Below are 21370 nucleotides of genomic sequence, written 5' to 3' on the forward strand. Positions count from 1 at the left end.
ATACAGGTTTGTGGCTCTTAATTTCCTATTAATTAACCATTTGTAATCTTATGTTCACTGTTCATTTTTTATAAATATAGGATTTGTATTAAATCTATATTCATTCATATAGTCGAATCGAGAATTGAAATCAAAAATCGAATCGGAATCGAATCGAAAATCGAAATCGAGTCGAATTGAGAGCTTGAAAATCGAAATCGAATCGGAACATCTGAATCAATACCCAGCCCTAATTACAAATTAAGTCATTCAAGAGTCGATTAATCTGTCAGATTGAGTCAAACGCTGGGAAGGGAGTCAGTCTGAGAGCAGTTTATATAAACAAAACTCACATAAACTATGTGGGAAAAGCACATTATGAACCCACTGAGAGATTCAACATAATAAATGAGCTGATGCTTCCCATTACAATCCATTTATCCCACAGATTCATATTACAACGGCCAGAATTCCCACTTCAAGAGGAGATGATCCCAGCAGGACACACCAATAATCCAACTACATATGTCAAAGAGTTTCCAGCCTACATTAAGCAGTTCATAAACCACATCCACACACAAAACACCGCTGGTATCCCATGACAGAGAAGCGGACAAGCCTCGGCATATTCCCGTTCAATCTCAGATCAGGAATCGCCAGCGAAACAAACAGCGCCAAACAAAATTTCAAACTCCAACGGAACTCACGGGCCTTTGAAAAGGATGTGGGAACGATTTAACACTTCATTAACATCCACCGGCGGCAAATGAAGATGTAAATTCTACGTTACCTGATTTATGTCATGAATTATCCGTCTGGGAAAAGTTTTGAGGACGCCGCTTCTCTCTCTGAGTCTCAGACAGTGACTCCTCCCTCCCTCCGCGCGCGTGGACTGAGCTATCACGACGTCGTCTGCGTCAAAGTATGTTTACTGTCAAGGGGGCTTCTTCTTCTTCTTCTTCTTCTTCTTCTTTTGGAGTTTTATGGCGGTTGGCAAACAAACGATAGGTGCTATCAAGGGGGCTTCTTTCAGTTAGTGAGGTGTCTTGATTTAGTGTTGAGGTGATGCTAGCACCAGTGTTGGGGAGTAGCTAGTTACTTATAACGTACTTTAATTTAAAAATAAATGTAACTGTAATCTGTTACAGTTAGTGAGAAAAAAAAAAGTGTAGCCTAATTAAATTACAGTTACTTATGAAAATGTTAACGATTACAAAAGGGGTCATATCTGAATATTATCACACATATACAGATTTGATTGTTTTCTTTTCCAAATAGCACTGACTGCTCTATAATATATATGAGACACCAACCAATGTTTGAGGAGTTTAGGGCACTGTTTTATTTCCTAATTGGATTTATGTAGGCTATATACTTTATTATTTTATTTTATTTTTTAGATTTACTGTTTATTTCCCAAAGCATTGTCAGCATGTGTTTCCTGTCATAGCTATGCAAAGATCTGATTTCAAAACAGTATCATAGATATTAAACTACTGTATTTTGTTTTGATTTTAAATCTGTATTTAACCTCAGAATGATCTCAAAGTAAAAAGATGTGCTAAAGTCTAATTTTGTGGTGTCTGTGCTTTAAAATAAAATTTGTATAATCTAAATATAATCTATATTTAGATTATAAAATAATATATAATATAAAAACTAATATATTTATATTTATATCTAAATATAATCTAATCTAACCTTCCCAACACTGGCTAGCACTGATTCTTACTTTTAACTTTACTTTACTTTTAGTCATTTAGCAGACGCTTTTATTCAAAGCGACTTACAAATAAGAAAAAGTAATTAAAACTAAAAGCTAAAACTCTATAAATACTATATATACACACACATTTAAGAAAATAAAAGAAATTAAATAAAAATGACAAATGCATACAACAACATTTCAAAACTAAAACATTTAAATGAAAACAAAAAAATAAAGCTAAAAACAATTCAAAAATATTAAAAGAACAAAAGGTATGAGTATATTTTGGAGTTTTATGGCGGTTGGCAAACAAACGATAGGTGCTATCAAGGGGGCTTCTTTCAGTTAGTGAGGTGTCTTGATTTAGTGTTGAGGTGATGCTAGCACCAGTGTTGGGGAGTAGCTAGTTACTTATAACGTACTTTAATTTCAAAATAAATGTAACTGTAATCTGTTACAGTTAGTGAGAAAAAAAAAAGTGTAGCCTAATTAAATTACAGTTACTTATGAAAATGTTAACGATTACAAAAGGGGTCATATCTGAATATTATCACACATATACAGATTTGATTGTTTTCTTTTCCAAATAGCACTGACTGCTCTATAATATATATGAGACACCAACCAATGTTTGAGGAGTTTAGGGCACTGTTTTATTTCCTAATTGGATTTATGTAGGCTATATACTTTATTATTTTATTTTATTTTTTAGATTTACTGTTTATTTTCCAAAGCATTGTCAGCATGTGTTTCCTGTCATAGCTATGCAAAGATTTGATTTCAAAACAGTATCATAGATATTAAACTACTGTATTTTGTTTTGATTTTAAATCTGTATTTAACCTCAGAATGATCTCAAAGTAAAAAGATGTGCTAAAGTCTAATTTTGTGGTGTCTGTGCTTTAAAATAAAATTTGTATAATCTAAATATAATCTATATTTAGATTATAAAATAATATATAATATAAAAACTAATATATTTATATTTATATCTAAATATAATCTAATCTAACCTTCCCAACACTGGCTAGCACTGATTCTTACTTTTTACTTTACTTTACTTTTAGTCATTTAGCAGACGCTTTTATTCAAAGCGGCTTACAAATAAGAAAAAGTAATTAAAACTAAAAGCTAAAACTCTATAAATACTATATATACACACACATTTAAGAAAATAAAAGAAATTAAATAAAAATGACAAATGCATACAACAACATTTCAAAACTAAAACATTTAAATAAAAACAAAAAAATAAAGCTAAAAACAATTCAAACATACACAAATAAGAAAAAGTAATTAAAACGAAAAGCTAAAAGCTTTTAAGAAAATAAAAGAAATTAAATAAAAATGACAAATGCATACAACAACATTTCAAAACTAAAACATTAAAATGAAAACAAAAAAATAAAGCTAAAAACAATTCAAAAATGGTTATGAAAAACTGAAACAGAAGTGAAACAAGTAGTAGGAATAGGATTCTGAACAGGAAAACAATGCCACACTAACTAGCTTTCTCACTTTTCACCGCAGTTATTAAATATGACATTTTTCTGTATTCTGTATCTGTTATATGGGGTAAGTTGTCACAGTGGGAACAGACTATCCCCTTCTCGAATCCAGTGATTTGTTTAAAAGTTAACCTCTTATTTTCCCTTCAAGTTCTTTTCTCAGTCCTAATCAAAACCCAGTAGGTTGATATTTAAGTTTTAATCATCACAAAGTAATCATGCGCTTTTCAGAAACATAACTAGTGTCTCTGAGACCTCATAAAACTTTAATTTACAGTTATCAAAATTACATTATCAATATAATCAGTTCTCCTACTTTAATGTTAAGGCAAGGCTACAGGAATAGGCTAAAATAATAAATAATAGAAAACAGGTTAGATATTACACGTTTTATGTTATGTTTAAATATGTAAATTATGCTTCATCTAATTAAATATGTCATTTGCATATGGAAATCTGAATATTGGATAAAACCATGTTCAGAATTCTTGTTTTATTTTGTTTACATATTAGAGTTAAAGGTTTGTTGTTGTTGTTTGATATCTCATTTTATCACTCCAGAAAATAGTCAACAGCCAGAAAAAAAGGAATAAAATGTTAAATATGTATCAGGTGTCTAAAAACCCTTAGAATATAGATATGAATTAAGTTTGGTCTATGAAAATGAAAAGAAAAAACTCATTCTGAGAAAACAGCCTTAAAAGATTTGTATTGTAATTGAAAAATACAAACACAAATAGATAAAGTGCAATAAAATAAACACTGTTTGGATGTCCACTAGTAGTCTGAAACAATGTTATGAAAGCAAAATACCCCAAAATCTCAAAATTGACCTGTGAAAATGCATTGTTTTGCCTTGCGGTTTGACCTGTTAAACGGCCTTGGGGTCTCTCAGATCTAAAGCCAACTTTACTGAACTTATGAGGATATTAAAGAACCAAAAGAGGTGGTGCATCACAGTGATTTTTACCCTGGTTAAAGAGTGCAAAGTTGAGAATTTATTTTCTTTAAAAAAAGAACTACATTTAACCTTGTGTTTTGGAAAATGTTTAGTCAGCCAGAAATGAACCCTGGAAGCAGAACCATATGAATCCTATGGCAAATCTAACTGCTGTTCCTGAGGTTCTGGCTGGCAGTGGATGTGATGAAGTCTTTAATGCAGTTTGACCTTTGCCGTTCCAGTGCACAGGGTGAATGCAGGCACTTTAGCGGGATCCTGTGGGGATTCACTCATGTGGTGAGTCTAAAATAGAGCCAGATCTCCACAGCAGCTGTCCTGCAGATGTTTGTAATAATGAGAGGTTGTAATTACAATTCAAAGTGAACTGGATATGCTCTTAGCCCGAGTATGCGATAATATGAATGTGTTTTTTAGGAATTAACTCAATGCTGACACCATCTGGTAGAGAGAGCTATTGCAAACCTATGAATGCTTTACCCGCAGGTGACATCAATCTAATATGCTGATTTTCTGCTCAAGAAACAATTCTGATTATTATCAATGTTGAAAATGCTCAATTGTGTATACATTTTTTTTCAGGATTCTTTGAAGTTCAAAAGAACAGCATTTATCTGAAATAAAATGCATTTGTAACATTATTAAATGTCTTTAATGTCACTTTTGATCAGTTCAGTGCATCCTTGCTGAATAAAATCATCAATTTCTTTCATTTCTTTCAAAAAAAATAAAAATAAAATAATAATAATAATAATAATAAAATTCTCACTGAAAAAAAAAATTTAATAAAATGAAATATATACACATTAAGCACAAATGTTTATAGGGGTCATTTTAACCTTTGATCATTAATATTATGTAATGTTTCAGGAAATACCTTATATGCTGAAAAAAATTGGTGTAGGATATACTCAGAAATTGCTAGTGAATTTCAAAAATAATTAATGACATTACACTGTAAAAAATTATATATATATATATATAATAATGTCAACATGTTTTTCCATTATTAATCAAATTAATTTACCCGATTTCAACTTCATTTTTAATATATTTAAGTTATACAAGATTCAACCACATTTTTAAGTCACTTTAATATGATTTGTTGAAATAACTGATTATACTTAAACATTTCATGCACTGATTGAACTTCCGTTTTTAAGTTGAAGTAGGTGAAAATGAAGTGCTGCGATAGTATTTTCTTGTTAAATGTTCTCCATTAATCTTTATTTACAACACTGAAAAGACTTTTTGTACCGGCTCTGATTCTGTACATCAACCTATTGTAGTGCTGGGCGGTATGACCAAAAATTTATATCACGGTATTTTTCAAAATTATACCGGTTTCACGGTATATGACGGTATATATTTTTCCATGCATGATAGTGATGGGAAGTTCGGCTCTTTTCAAAGATTCGGCTCGGCTCCCTAATGGCTCTTTATTTAGTATCACTCTGAGCCCTCTATTTTAGCCCAATTTAGCAATTGTGAATGGTTTGTGTGTTGGTAAGCAAGAGGCGGGGCATAGAGGACCTACAATAATGTACAGTATTTGAAAAATAATGTGTTTTTTGAACATTAAAGCATGTCAACATATTCTGTTACACCAAATACACAAAATAATGATCTTTAAAAAAGCATCATATGACCCCTTTAACCAACGCGCTTGCATTTAAATCCGGCTCCCTTGTCCCTCTCTGTCGCTCTGTGTACCTGGCCTGTACCACTACACTCGCTATCTTCGGAGCGTGTGTCCCTTCTTCATTCACATAATGGTATGATCCTAGTCGGTCCTCCCATGTGATTAGCCGCTTGTGTATTTTTATTTTATTTTTTTGTAACGAAAAATTCCTAAAAATAAGATGGTATTAAAGTAGCTCAGTTTAAATGTATTGTATGAATTGCCCTTACTCTGGAATAAAAAATACGGGGTGTCTATTTAAATTTAGTTAAAAGTGGGTGTAATTCACCAGCTCCAGTGGTGCAGATGGATAAGTATGTGCCCTTGGCCTGGGTTCGATCCCGCCTTTTGCCAAAAAATTTTTCCTCCCTTTTCAAATCTCGTATTAGCAATGGATTCTATTTATTTTCAATAAAAATTAAGGAAATAATCAAAAAGTTGAAAATAAAGTTCTCGGCCACCGTACTGCCTGCGTCTGAATAACAAATAAAAGAAAAAAAAAAGTGCATGTGATATTAACAGACGAACTATGCTCATATTTATAATTCCAAACAATCAGTAAGCGACAGGTGCTTGGAAACACTGTTTTGTACTCATTTATTGACGAGTCGGCTGCGGTGCGGCCACCTGAATGAAGCGACAGGTGCTTGGAAACACTGTTTTGTACTCATTTATTGACGAGTCGGCTGCGGTGCGGCCAACTGAATGCGCTGCTTCTCTGCCACTCACTGCACAGAACAGACGCCGAGAGAGGTGACACTTCTCCGGGAAAGTCAGACCTCGCTAAGGTTTATCCAAAAAAAGTCGCTAGGTTTGTCAGTATGTATATTCTATGGGGGGAAAAAGCCGCTAAAAGGGTCTGAAAGTTGCTAAAATGTAGTGCTGAAGTCGCGCTCGTGTGTGTGTGTGTGTGAGACGCGGGAGCTGATGGCAGGGGGCGGTGGATGTGGATATTGTGGATGAGTTCTTTTGTATCATCACGTTCTATTAGTTCTACAGCTTCAGTTTCGGAGCTTTCACGCTTAGTAACACATACAGCTGTCTACAGCTTCAGTTTCGGAGCTTTCACGCTTAGTAAAGCATACAGCGGTGTCCTTGCCACAGTGCACCAGTGAAAAGGGACCCCTCTCAAACAGTGTTCCGAACGTTGTTTAAGCGACAGGTATTTTAAAAAATTCATATCATAAGAAAAATAAACACCGGTATTCGGTATGAACCGGTATACCGCCCAGCACTAACCTTTTGTCAAGCAGACATTGAGTCTGAGTAATTCCAACAGCATGCAGTGTGTATGTGATAATCCTGCTGTAATCTATAACCAACCAACACACACACACATCTGTTGTGGGCATCCAGTGGCTCTGGTCCAGGTCTGATGGTCGTGTCTGTGAATTAGCTGCTGTGCTGCTCTGCTCAACAGCTGCTGACTGAGATGATTTGTGATGTGGTGGAGTTCCCACATGAAGGCTTCTCCTAACAAACGCTGCTTGTGTAATGCGTAACGTTAAAGAGGCACACATCTAAGAGTTCTGAAAGATGTTAAACACATGGTTAGATCACATTAAAGGGCCCATGAAATCAAAATGAGAGTTTGTGGCTTTCAGTCCTTGTCTTTTAGCTCTGAGATTTTCATCAGCTAACAGGGAACGTGCTCAAAACGTTCTGTCAAAGTTCTATCAACATTCTTCCAGTAACGATGATAACGTTTGTTCAAAGTTATCTGGTCTCTTATGATGTTAGCACAAAAACATTATTTATTCATTGTTCATGGAAAGTATTTTTCTGAAACATTTAGTTGGACATTTGTCTGATATTTTTTAAATGTTACTTGTTTCAGAATGTTCAGAAAAGGTTCAAATGTAACGCTCCCATAATGATTGCAAAATGATAAAATGGAATGTTCCCTTATTGTTCGCATAACCAAACATTTTTAAATCATTTCAAAAACTGGACATTTTGAGCGTTCAGAGAACATTCAGAAATACTGTTTTCATAACTTACTGCAAAATGTTCTTAGAATATATTTTTGTTAGCTGGGTACATGCTTTCCACTTTAAATGTAGAAAATCATAGTGTAAACTAAAAGGCCAAACCTTGCGTTTCAGTACATCAATGTTTGCAATAGCATACTATTCATACTGCGAAATTTCCAGTATATGCATTTTTTCTATGCATGCAGTAAATTCATACATTTGCCAAAATGTGCATAAAATACTGAATTCCTCAATGCAATACAATACAACTTGACTTTCTATTTTCAGTGTGACATGAATTTGAAGTAATATCCAGCAGTGATTTTCAGCATCTCTTTTCTGACTCATTTCATTAGACTGGTTAAGGCTGAATTCCATTCTGGACATAGACGATCACTCTGAAAAGATGAAGATGCTTCATAAGTACAGGTTTCATGCTGTAGCTGGATTTGTTGAATATTGGAAACTCAGCATAGGGTAACCCAGGTACTTACTTGACTATAAAAAACAAATGCACTTTTGTTAGAAAGCAGCTCACCGAGGACAATGAGATTGGAATATGCTTCATAAAAATACATGAATGCAAAACAAGCTGTGATGTGAAATATATCAGCATTAGAATCAGTCTCTGGATTCATTTGTGGGATATTTCTAAGCCTCACGCTAGGCATTGCCTTTAATCCCTGTGCATGCTGGGAATGTGTGTGTGCGTCTCTAATCCACATACAGGTAAACGTGGATCATTTGCATTACATCTGATATCAACATAACCAGTCTGAATCCATATTAGCTCAAATCAAGAATGGAACAAGGCATACACCCTTTAAAAAAAAAAAAGGGTTCCAAAAGGGTGTTTTTTCAGTGATGCCACAGAAGAACCATTTTTGGTTCCCAAAAGAACCTTTCAGTGAACAGTTCCTAAAAGAACTATTTTAAAAATCTAAAGAACCTTTTTGCACTATAAAGAAACTTTTCTGCATTTGAAAGGTTCCATGGATGTTCAAGGTTCTTCATAGAATCATTGATGCCAATAAAGAACCTTTATTTTTTATTTTTAAGTGTAGAGGGATATTTATTTTTCGCAAAGAACAAGAAATAAAGAAAAAGAGAAAATAGACAAATCTCAGATAAGCATCTGAATATTTTATTACAAAATCAAAAGAAAATTTGATATTATATATTTTTTTATTTTATGTTTCGCATAAAGAAAATGATGCCTAATTGTGTGTGCATTAATTTGTTTTTTTAAGTTTAATTTAATTATCTAAAAGTAACCTTATTTTCAAATCTTAACCCTTAATTGTCTTTTTATAGCCTATTTTTATGACCATATTTAGAGTACTTACTGTAGTTTCCTTTATTCCCAGCAAGTTCCTATTATAGTACTACAGCAAGGTTTTACAGCAATAAGTCTATACATGTTTTTTTTTAGGTGAAACATGCTTAAGTGTCGTCATAATTGCGCAATGCATTCATAGACAACATTTATATTTCTCAAACTAATTTTAAGCATCTTACCAGAAACCTTCAGATCAAAAGTTTTTTGTGATTACGAGCAACAAATTCAGTCAAGCATGTCCAAACTTGAATGGATAGCGTTTATGATCCTCCCTTCTTGTCTTGATCCTATCCTTTATCCTTGAGACTCAAACATGCTCTCATTATTGGCATTTGGCACGTTCACACACTCAATAGGGGCTCTTTTGTGCTGTCTGCATTAGACGCCTAAATATACAACACACTTCCTCCAGCCCTCATCACACTGACAGCTCAAAGCCCCACACGCAGTGTTTCTTCACAGAGCGCTTCATGTCACGACCAGAGACTTTGGCACGCCTTCCTTGAGAAACGTCACATTAGACAAAGCCATAAACTCATGCTTTATGAGAAACGTCAGCAAAGATTAAAGCACATCATGGGTAATAGGGTCATTACAGTACACAGTACTGTAACATTTCCCATCAAATATGTATTAAAGGAATAGTTCAGACAAAACTGAAAATTTACTCAGGCCATCCAAGATGTAGATGAGTTTGTTTCTTCATCAGATTTGGAGAAATGTAGCATTGCATCACTTGCTCAGCAATCAATCCTCTGCCATGAATGGGTCCCGACAGAATGAGAGTCCAAACAGCTGATAAAAACATCACAATAATCCACACCACTCCAGTCCATCAGTTAACATCTTGAAAAGCCAAAAGCTGTGTTTGTAAGAAACAAATCGGTCATTAAGCATTTTAACTTAAAACCCATTGCTTCCAACCAAAATACTTTTCCATAATAACGTTTCCACCAATGAAACAGTCCATCTCCCGTTGTCTCTGACATCACTATCATATGTTTAGAGCTGTTTTGGCTTAACAGTGCTTGGACTGTGCAGATCTCTCCTGATTCAGATGACTTTTTCCACTGAGGGAAGCATTATGGACTCACATTTTAGTCAGAAATAACAGTTTGAAGTTTAAACCATCTTAATGATGGATTTGTTTCCTACAAACACACAGCTTTTGGCTCCAGATGTTAACTGATGGACTGGAGTGGTGTGGATTACTTGTGGATTATTGTGATGTTTTTATCAGCTGTTTGGACTCTCATTCTGACGGCACCCATTCACTGCAGAGGATCCACTGGTGAGCAAGTGATGTAATGCTACATTTCTCCAAATCTGATGAAAAAAAACAAACTGATGACTCGAGGGTCAGCACATTTTGATTTTTGGGAAAACTATTCCTTTAACATCCTTGTGTAAGTTTACCGTCAATTCCTTAATGAGAGTATCTTTAGTTCTTTAGGAATATGCAGTTCATTTTTTGTCACCGTGTAAATATGCTAAAATAAATTCTAAGTGTCTGTGCCTAACCAGAGCTTTTTTTCCCTTTGGTCAAATCTGATAAATTGCTTTATATAGTACAAATACTTTCTTACATGAACAAGCATACCGATTTTAAATTACAATATCTAAAGTTTGATTTATTGTAGCACTTGTTTTAGTTTCGTGTTTCAATTAAACTGCATGCTATTTTTTGTCATTTTACTTGTGCATGTATTGTTTAGGAAGTGTTTTGCAATGTGCAAAAAACAAAAAGCAGAGAGACAAATTTGTGTCTTGGTTCTGCTGAATGGATTCTACCGCCACCTAACGGTCATGAAATGAAACTACAACCAACATTACATTTGCTGGAAAAGTGAATTTTACTGGTATGAAAGTCTCCTTTTGTGAGAGTAGGAAAAACTCAATGTTTTTTTGATCAATGTTTCATTGATCATCAAAAACAAAGTTCAGAAACTCCATGCATATTCATGCTACAATTAAGTGCCAAGCATATTAACATTCGTTCATATCAGTCAAGCAGCTGTCTGAACCTCTCCAACAGCACAGCTTTAATTCACACTGGGTTAATGAATCTTCCACACAGCTCAAGCACAAACTATTCGTGAAGAAAAACCTTCAAAGCTGCAAAGCTACAACAAACAACCTGATCAGAGGTCACATTACAGTAACTTTGTTACAAGTCTACTAGCAAGTCACATCCATGATTCACCTACAAAAACACATCCTGGTTGTCTTCCGCATGTCATGTTGTCAGAAGCTCAGCAGCGAAAGCCATTTTGGCTCAAAACTTGCGTGGCTGTTGAATGCAGGTGGAGATGCGCGGGACGTGAGGTTTCTCCACGCTCGGTCTGACTCTGCTGTGCCGCACAGAAACTGGAGTCTCGGGGAAATCATGACCCAGCTGCAGGAGATAAAAACAAATACAACACTTAATTTCTTTAAACTTAAAAAAAAAAAAATCCCTTTAATATGCGACTAATCAAATGATTAAATCAATCTCCAGATGTTTATTTGTTAACACCATGCAAGCTTTAGTGGCTAATTTCATAGTAAAACCAAAGCTTTAAAATAATAATAATAATAATAAATTAAAATGGAAATAAAAAAATAGTAATAATCAAATCAAATTAAAAAAAATATACAAATATAAATAAAAATTAGAATAAAGTAAAATGACAACAAATAGTAGAGATACAATTAAAAATATATAAATAAACACAGATAAACCATTTAATTATAAATAAATATTTTAAATAAAATATAAAACTAAATTTAAAATTAAATAAAACTGATTTAAAAGTTCAAATAAAATATTTAAAAATACAGTAAAAAAATACAATTAAAATTAATAAAAAACTAATAAAATACCTTACATATAAAACAGGTTTAAAAAAAAATTGTCATAATAATAATAATAATAATAAAAAACAACAACCACCAATACATTTTGGTAATGGTATAACAAAAAACAAAGGTATTTAACAAACGCTTCTGCCACTTTGTAGCTGCCACTTTTGTAGCCAAACTAGTTGATAGCCACTGGTTTAGTTTCAGACACTTGCAGGTGAAATCCAGACACTCACAGATCACTGTAGTGGGTTGATGAGCTCCGAAAATAATCCTAGTTGGACTAAACTCAACTGAATTAATGATCTATGTCCTATTTTCCACTCTCACTCCAATTAAAAATTGCAGAGGAAAGAAAAACAACACCAAGCACAGCAGCTGTGAAGCAGTTTCAAACTACAGAAGCTGCATTTATGTCTGGTTATGACGCCTACTGCCATAAACTCACTTTACATTTTAAACACTCTCTGCCTTCTAAAGCAGAATCCAAACAGCAATGCACTAAGGGATTGCATTCTCTGCTAAGGAAGATTCAATGCAATTAATATCTTGTTATTATGGTGCAACAAACCTTCTCAAGTGGACCAGCCAGGAGAAGACTCATGTGCTGCATTCTGGAAGGGGTCGGCGCGGACCTGGACAACAAAGATTAGTCTGAAACACTGCATTCACTGCATGATTCACTGATTTCATGCAAAGTGCTGAAGAACACGTTTCTGCTTTTTCACTTTTTAAGATCTGCAGTAAGACTAAAAACCACTTATAAAATGAACAAATGCATCAACATTGCATTTAAACAATTTTTATATTTTGTTGTGGACTAGAATGCAAAATTTACACAAATAAAAAAATCCACCAGTGATAAATTCACTGTAAACATGCAACTGAATGGTTAATTGATTTCATGCTTGATTTCATGCTTGATTTCATGCTTGATTTCAAGCGCTGAAGCATTTTTAGCAACGTTTCCGCTTCATCACTAGATTTCTGCAGTAAGTCTAAAACTACCATTGATAAAAATAATAATAATAATAATAATAATAATATATAGCACAGAAGAAAAAAAAAACATCAACTTTGCATTTAATGACTTGATATTTTGGTGCCAACTAGAATGCAACAAAATAAAAAATAAAAAAGAGCCACTGAGATGATCACTTCCAGTTTGCAACGGCATGATTCATTGAGTTCATGCAAAGCAATGAAGCATTTTTAGCAACATGTTTCTGCATCACTTTTTAGATATGCAGTAATACTGAAATCACTTAAATACAAAGAAATACATTTTAAAACAACTTTGCATTTAAATCACTTTTGATATTTTGTTGCAGACTAGAATGCAATATTTAAAAAAGAAAAGGTAAACCACTTTAAGTGGCAGTGGTTTTAAGTAAACCACTGCATTCCATCGCAGGCCAAGAGATTCCATCTCAAGGCAGCAGATTTTCTATGAAAAATTATTCATTAAATATTGAGCAAACTGCCAGAGAGATTGAACGAGAAGGGAAGAGGCATTTAAAAACATCTGAATTCAATTCAAACTAATCTGCAGGATATGAAAGACAGAGTTTAGCATCTACACCATGTGTGTCATGTGCTGTGAAGAATCCAGATGGGTCAGAAGATAACTCTACCTGGATTTATCCACTTTCTTGGTCTCCTTCTCCACATTGGCGTTATCATCAGCACTCTTCTTTGCCACTCTTTTTCCTCCAGCTTTCACTAAAGAAAAAGCACAAGTACACACAATTTCAGTATAAAACCTTTGGAAAATGTTACAGAAATGTGAACGTATTAGAAAATGTTGTAGTTCCATTCTTGATCAGCACAGGTTATTACATGCCAAATATTTTATTTATTCTTTATTTTTTTTTATTAATACACGAATAAAATTACTGTGATTAAAAGTATTAGCGTTTAAAATATTTTTAAAATAAAAGGGACTACGCAGTTGTAAATAACTCCATAAAAGATTTAAATGTACTTGTGATAATTGGGGGAAAAAAATAAAAAATAAAATTTCACTTGCACTAATGTGATGAGCTGTCATAAAAATAAAAAAATTAAAAAAATAAAAAACAAGCGGATAATGCTTTGCAGTTTAACACTTCATTCTAGCCGACGTATGCACTTTTTCCTACAACTCTGCACTCATTTTAACCAATTCACTCCTATCCGATATAGCAGGGTTCCTCAAATCTTGCCCTGGAGGGCCAATGCGCTGCAGAGTTTAGCTCCAACCCTGATCAAACTCACCTACCTGTGATTTTCTAATGATCCTGAAGACATTGATTAGCTTGCTCAGGTGTGTTTGATTAGGGTTAGAGCTAAACTCTGCAGGAAAGTGGGTCTCGTGGGCCAGAGTTGAGGATCCCTGCTATATAGGATGTTCCGACTAGTAAAGGGTTAATCGTTTTTCTTATACGAGTCCAATCTCACAAACCTAGTCCAGTTTGTGAGCGAGTTTTGACTGGAGCCCTGTAGATGTCCACTATAATCATCTCAGTTCACTGGCCCTGTTGTTCTGAATATTTGGCAGGTCTGTCGAGGCCTGAGGGTGAGGAGTGTGCAAATGTGCGCTCAACACGGTCCGTCCGCTCACATCAGTCTAATAAAGTGAGTGAAGGCAGCGCTCCAGTGCAGCATAATAAGGGGAGTGTTCAGTGTTTGCAGTTGTAAAGATTTAAACAGCCCAGAACATTGTGTGAAACTGTCATGTGACTAAACAGCATAGTTTTTCATAACGGAGGTTGTTTGCGTAACACATTGAGTTTGTGAGCCCACATTCAAACCAGCACAGGTTCACCTTTGACTTTTAAAGATATACAACCGTCAAACTTGCACATCACTATATTTATTCTTGCTTTAAGGGGGGGGGAGTTGCCACAAAAAAAATATTATGTCATTATTTACTTACTCTCGAGTTGCTTCAAACCTGTATGAGTTTCTTTGTTCGGAACACAAAAGACGATATTTTGTAGAACAGTTTCTGGTCTCCACCGACTTCCATAGTATTTTTTTCCCATGCTACGGAAGTCAATGTTTAGTTAACAACATACTTCAAAATATCTTCTTTTATGTCTAACAGAAGAATAAAAGGTGTGGAGTCAATTTTCATTTTTGGGTGAACTATACCTTTAAATTCAACATTAAAGTGTTGATGCACAAGATCCACTAAAATATTGACAATTAAAAAAAAAACACACACACACACACACACACACAACTCCTAACTAAAAACGTATACAATTTTCGTTACCTGAAATTAGATAGATAAGATTAGATTGACAGATGCCAACATTTCTCATTTATATCTAATCAATTAATCAAAATAAAAATAAAAAAAACACAAAAGAAACAAGTTTAAAATTAAAATGAAAAACATTGCTTTGAACGGGTGTCATTTTTTTTTTTTTAAATGACTACAAACAACTGTATTAAATCTTTAATGAGCTAAATCCCTGATCATATTAACGCTGATAATTTTAACGCATTTGAACGATTTATAAACAGGCAACGGACTAGTTTGAAAGTAGTTATTTGTTGTGATGGGACACTCAGGAAGGTTTGCTGTACAGTAAACCGAATTAAACCCCTACAGAAGCAGAAACTGAAAGTAAAGTCTTCTGAACTCACATCCGGTGTAAGACAACAAGGGCTGGATGTTTGTTCTCCTCTCACTGCAAAAACAACCGATATAAAGTTGGTTCGACGTTTGAGGTTTGACATTTGTCAGAGATTCAGCCTCGGAAATCTTCAATAGTTCTTTAACGATTTAGCACAAGGACATAATCCTTGGAAGAAACAATGGTGTTATAATCGTTTTCAAATGTAGAAGAGAACACACAATGTGTTTTATTTGTTTTAATCTGCCTTAAGGTATTGTAACTGATAGACCGCATAATGTAAAGGTGCAGAATAGGGACCGTCTGCAAAGTGCAAAACGAAGAGCAAAAAGCACAATTATTCCATCTAAATGCTTCATTTGTGAAACGTATAAAAAAATAAATCTCAAATCTAAGGGCTGTGTCTTATTACTGGTTCATAAAAGAACATTTAGATGTTGGTTTTATTCACAGAACTATAGCACAACAAAAGTTATTGAAATGGAACGATTGAGAAAAAGCTTGCAAAGCATTACAAAGACTGCAGTTTACCGCTCCCTAGAGGAATATATTGCACTTGTTTTGACCAAGTTTGACATTCAGAAATTTAAATAACTTAATTTAGAATGCACACAGTTTGATATCTAAACTTCAAGGGGTGTGTCTTGTTACTTGTTCAAAGAACAATATTTACAGCCATCTTTTACTATCATATGTAATTCAGGATGCACGCTATTGAATTAAATTTGAATCTGTTAAAACATTCATTTTTAAAACATACAGTATTCCATCTCAATTTCAAAGGGTGTGTCTTGTTACTGGTTCATAGACGAACATTTAAATGTTGGTTTTATTCACAAAACTATAACACAGCACATGATATTGAAATGTCAACGAATACATCAATCAATGTAAAGTAAATACGCTCTTCTATCTTAACTTCAAAGGGTGTGTCTTGTTAGTGGTTCCTAAACAAACATGTAGATGTTGGTTTTATTCACAGAACTATAAGACAACACATGATATTAAAATAGGGTGACCATACGTGCCATTTTCCCAGGACGCGTCCTGGCCAGGATTTGTTTTGGCTTTGTTTTCCTGTTTTCATGCTTGCTGAAGGTAATGATCGAAAAGTAGTTTGACCAATAACATGCAAGCATTGTACATAATGGACCAATCATGGCGTGTGAGAAGGTGGGATCTACGGTAAAGCGACGCAATTACGCGTACATATTAGGTGTGTTCGACTTAAAAACAGCACGGCTCAGACCGATCAGTGTTTGACATCAAAGTAACTCGAGAGCGTTTCGAAAGCATAACCATCTGTATGGTACTTTGATGTCATACACCGATCGGTCTGCACACGCAAACAAAGCCAAAACCTAGATATTTTAGGCAATATAGAAATCCTGGCCAGGACACATCCTGGGAAAATGGCACGTATGGTCACCCTATCATACATGCTCAGAAAAAAAGGTACAAAAGCTGTGGCTGTGGCAGTACTTTTTCAAAAGGTGCTAATATGTACCATTTGGGTACAAAAATGAAAAATTTAGGGACTAATATGTACCTTTAAGGTACTTATATGTACTCTTTAGGGGTAAATAAGGCACAAATGTGTACCGTTTGAAAGGGTACCACTCCAGTGACAGCTTTTGTACCTTTTAGTACACTGTGATTTTCTGTGAAATCTGTCGACTACAAAACTCACAAAAAATTTGCTTTGAAAATCAGTGCAAAAGTCATATAGTGTATTCTAGCCTTTACATTTTGGTCTGTTTGTCAAAGAAATCTGTCATATGGGTTCAGAAGACTTGTAAAATAGTGTTCAAATCGTACTGACTGCTTATGGGACTTTTTACGGTGCTTTCCTGTCCTTTTGAAACCCCAAAGGTTTAGTAGCCATTCATTGTAATTGCATGGAAAAGGCGGCAAAATGTTTCTCTTTGTGTTCCATAGAAGAAATGAACGACGTTAGGGTGTGCAAATGATGACAGAAATTTCATTTCCAGGTGAATTATTCCTTTAAGGGAGTGCGAGAAAGTGATTTGAAGACTTGTCAGGCAGTGCTTTGCTGTGGAGAGGAACGGACAGAGAGCAGAGAGATGAGAGGGTGTCACACTCACTTCACTCAAAAGCAATTGATGGTCGTTTACCTGCTAACAACCCCAATGAAGGATTCGCTATCACTAGCTTCCTCTCATCTCTCTCTCTATTTCTTTCAGTTTCTGTCCATCCATCCATCCATCCATCCATCCATCCATCCATCCATCCATCCATCCATCCATCCATCCATCCGCTCTCTCTGTCCCTCAAGACTAAAGTTAGTCCTCGCACTATTTTATCATCTCTCCATCTGTCTCTCCCGCTGAATTGATTTGCTTTTGCGTCGTATCGACTCTAAATTGAATTCTTTTCATTTGGCCCATCCTATCTTCGCCTGCCACCCTTTGAAGTGTTTTTATGCTGTCAGTGCTTTTCCTTCAGAGTATGTTGTGAATGAAAGTAGCATAAAAATGAAGGGTGTGTGTGTTTGTGGATGTGTGTGTGAGCGATAACAGTCGACACAACCATTTACATGAAGCTGTTCTGAAGTTCAGAGAACTTTGAAGCCCAAGACTGACTCTAGAGCACTACTCACACTCAACCCTAAGTGTGTGTGTGTGTGTAGTAAGAGAGCTGGTAATACCGGGGTACGTGAGACCATGCTGCGTTAGTGTCACACTTGCCAAGCAACTCTGCTGTGTATTGTCTTGAGTATACCGCTAACTTTTGTATATATATGCCTGCTGAAATGACCAGGTTAGACTGATCTCAGCCCACTGACCGTTCAAGCACCGTTTCATGCATACTGTAAATAAAACCACTGGAATGGTGTTCCAATCAGATTGCATTGTTTTCTGCATTTTTTTGTGCATGTTTTTGTCAGTCCACCAGGAAACTAAGTCATGTTTACAAGTTTCAATGCTGATCCCTCATTCAAGAAATTATTCCGGTGTCATCACATTTGATCAGCAAATCTTGGCAGGTTATCCATGCAATCTGGAATATCATATGAGGGTGAAACAGCATATTTTTAGCAACGTCAAGTTGTTTATGAGGATTCACCGAGTTGACCAGAAGAAAGTTGCTTCTGTGCAAGCTGTGCTTCATGCATCCCTGCACTATTGACAATAGGCAATGGTCATTTTTAAATGCAGAATTTTACCAAAATGTTGTTAATGGTTGCACCTTTAGTCAAAATCAGTACTAATCAAATTGGGTTTATGTTCCACAACAGTGCAATATTGTAGTCACAGGATATGTGCTAAACACACTATGTGGAGAATATAGATATAGTATAGTACAGAATATAGAACACAAGTTTGTGCGGTTCATGACATCAGTTTTGTGTGAAACACTAACTAGCAAGCAAACAATTCATAAATACAATAAAACAGTACTGTGGCTGGTTACTTTTTATGTCACTCAGATGGTCACTTCTTTGGGTCGTGAGTGTAAGCATGGACCATCATGAATTTATATTGACTTAGGCTGGTTTATGTTGGTTTGGTGCAGGTCTAACTGTTAGACCAGTAATATGCTGTTCACCAGCAAAACTTCACTAAAGGAATAGTTCACCCAAAAAATTACAATTTTGTCTCCATTTACTCACCCTCATGTCTTTCCAAACCTGTGTAAGTTTCTTTATCATGTTGAACACAAAAGAAGATACTTTGAAGAATTTTGAAGAACCAAACAGTTGTTGGTCCCCATTGACTTCTATAGTAGGGAAAGAAATACTATGGAAGTCAGTGGGGACCATCAACTCTTTGATTACAGCATTCTTCAAAATATCTTCTTTTATGTTCAACAGAAGAAAGAAACTCCTACAGGTTTGGAACGACATGAGGGTGAGTAAATGATGACAAAATTTTCATTTTTGGGTGAACTATCGCTTTAACCAGACAGATTGCTGGTGAACTACTTCACAAGCCAAGCAATTAGCTAAATTAGTTTTTGTAGGGATGGATATCGATACAGATTTCTTAATTCAATTTAATTCTGAATCATAAACACTTGATTCTGCTAAATTCGATTTCGATTGGGTTTGATTTCATTATGGTTTCATTCTGATATATTTCAGTTATGTCCATTTTACTTAAATATGAAAGGCCTTCTCTCTCTGCTTAATGCCGTACATTTGTTTCAGACTGATTCAAGCCAGTGACTCATCTTTTTGAACTATTCATAAATAGAACTGGCTCATAAGTGCCCTTTGAAACTGAGGTAGAAGATTGTATTTATTTTTAACTAAATTATGTATTGGTTTAACTTTCTATAATATGTGTTCTATTATAGTTTTGTGGCTTAAATCACCATCAAAATGTTTGTCTAATCTGTAACAAGACACACCCATTGAAGTTGTGTAATAAAACTGTGTGTTATAAATTAATTTATAAAAAATTAGATTTTCAAACTCAAGTCAAAACAACACTCTTTGCCAGCTTTGTCTTAATTTTGAATTACAATACCATGTTTTCTATTATAGTTCTGTGACTAAAACAAATATAAAAATGTTCTTATAAAAACAGTAACAAAGACATGAGGTTAATACAGAAGAGTGTATTAATTTAAAATTAATTGATTTATTGGTTTAAATTTCAATAGTGTGTTTTTTGGTGTCAAACTTCTGTGAAAACAACAAACATTAAAATGTTCTCACAAGGACCTGGAATAACCCTACTGCATAACCACTAAATTATGGAATGATAATGATTTGTAATATTATTTTTATTTTATTAATATATTTATTAATAGTAATAATAACCACTATCACATATCTACATAACAATATTTCTTATTTAAATTCAGAGCTTGGTGCACTATTTGCTCTTGTTTTGTTAATTGTAAAAAACATTCCGGTGGGAAAACATTCATCGTTTTATCCTTTACATGTACTTTGTAGACGGTCCCTAGCTGACCTAAGCGCTAGCTCGGCGCTGCTAGACTTTAAGCGTTTCAACATCTAGAGGGCGATTAAAATAAATAAACTGCGATGTGTGTTCAGTTCTACGTTTTAATGCTTTTCAGAGAAGCCATTTTGTATACAATTATACTCATCCACTAAGAACTTATTGAAGTTTTTCGCGGCTGAATATCCGTCTAATATCCAACGTCAAACGTCGAACAAACTTTATATCGGTGCAAAAACACTACCTGCCTGAACTACACATGCACAAGCACAGCAACGACAATAATGCAGCGATAAACACTTATCAATTAATAAAACATAACACAAGAAGTCAACATTAAAAGAGTATAAACGACTTTAGAAGTTCCATATGTAACCAAAAGTCCAAACCTGCGGGAGGATGACCAGCTTTGAGCGTGTTTTTCACTCCAGTTTTAGAAAGTTGCGCCATTGCTAGCTTCTCTCACAAACACTCTGCCAGGCAGCCCCGCCCATTCCCGCGCTTTTATACGCGCCAAACCGCACTGACGTCACGGACAACGCGCTTGCGTGGAACGACAATATTTGTCACGTCAATAAAGCAAAAAAACAAGTTTATTTTTGCACTTTTATGTATCGATAATAATTAATTTGACATGCAAATACAGAATATTTGTTTTCTGTTTTTATTTTTATAATTGCTTTTTGTTGGAATATATTCATGTCTCGCTTCCCTGTTTCTGTATGTTTCTACAAGTTTTCAGAAATAAGATTTAACAATTACACATACAACATCAGCCAATAATAAAAAAGACCATGTAAAACTGACGTGATTCCAATTTATT

The 21370-nt window shown here is 34.7% G+C and overlaps 1 protein-coding gene across 1 annotated transcript; it reads right to left on the minus strand.

The window, feature by feature from the left end:
• Window positions 1-10980: 10980 nt before the first annotated feature.
• LOC107722707 (death-associated protein-like 1-B) lies at window positions 10981-21039 on the minus strand. The gene is made up of 4 exons (XM_016531182.1): window positions 20937-21039; window positions 13622-13709; window positions 12559-12622; window positions 10981-11541 (listed from the first exon to the last, which is right to left on the minus strand). The coding sequence occupies exons 1-4, from the start codon at window positions 20995-20997 to the stop codon at window positions 11422-11424; spliced, it is 333 nt and encodes a 110-aa protein (XP_016386668.1). The 5' UTR covers window positions 20998-21039; the 3' UTR covers window positions 10981-11421.
• Between the last annotated feature and the right edge of the window lie 331 nt (window positions 21040-21370).

The sequence above is a fragment of the Sinocyclocheilus rhinocerous genome, unplaced genomic scaffold (genome assembly GCF_001515625.1).
Source record: "Sinocyclocheilus rhinocerous isolate Xijiao unplaced genomic scaffold, SAMN03320098_v1.1 scaffold1806, whole genome shotgun sequence".
NCBI lineage: Eukaryota > Metazoa > Chordata > Actinopteri > Cypriniformes > Cyprinidae > Sinocyclocheilus > Sinocyclocheilus rhinocerous.

Excerpts from the sequence above, each read along its gene's own strand:
- LOC107722707 (XM_016531182.1), bottom strand. The coding sequence starts at position 20,997 with ATGGCGCAACTTTCTAAAACTGGAGTGAAAAACACGCTCAAAGCTGGT. Across the intron at positions 13,710-20,936 it reads AGCTGGTCATCCTCCCGCAG|TGAAAGCTGGAGGAAAAAGA; the intron begins GTTTGGACTTTT and ends CTTTTTCTTTAG. Across the intron at positions 12,623-13,621 it reads AAGAAAGTGGATAAATCCAG|GTCCGCGCCGACCCCTTCCA; the intron begins GTAGAGTTATCT and ends TTTGTTGTCCAG.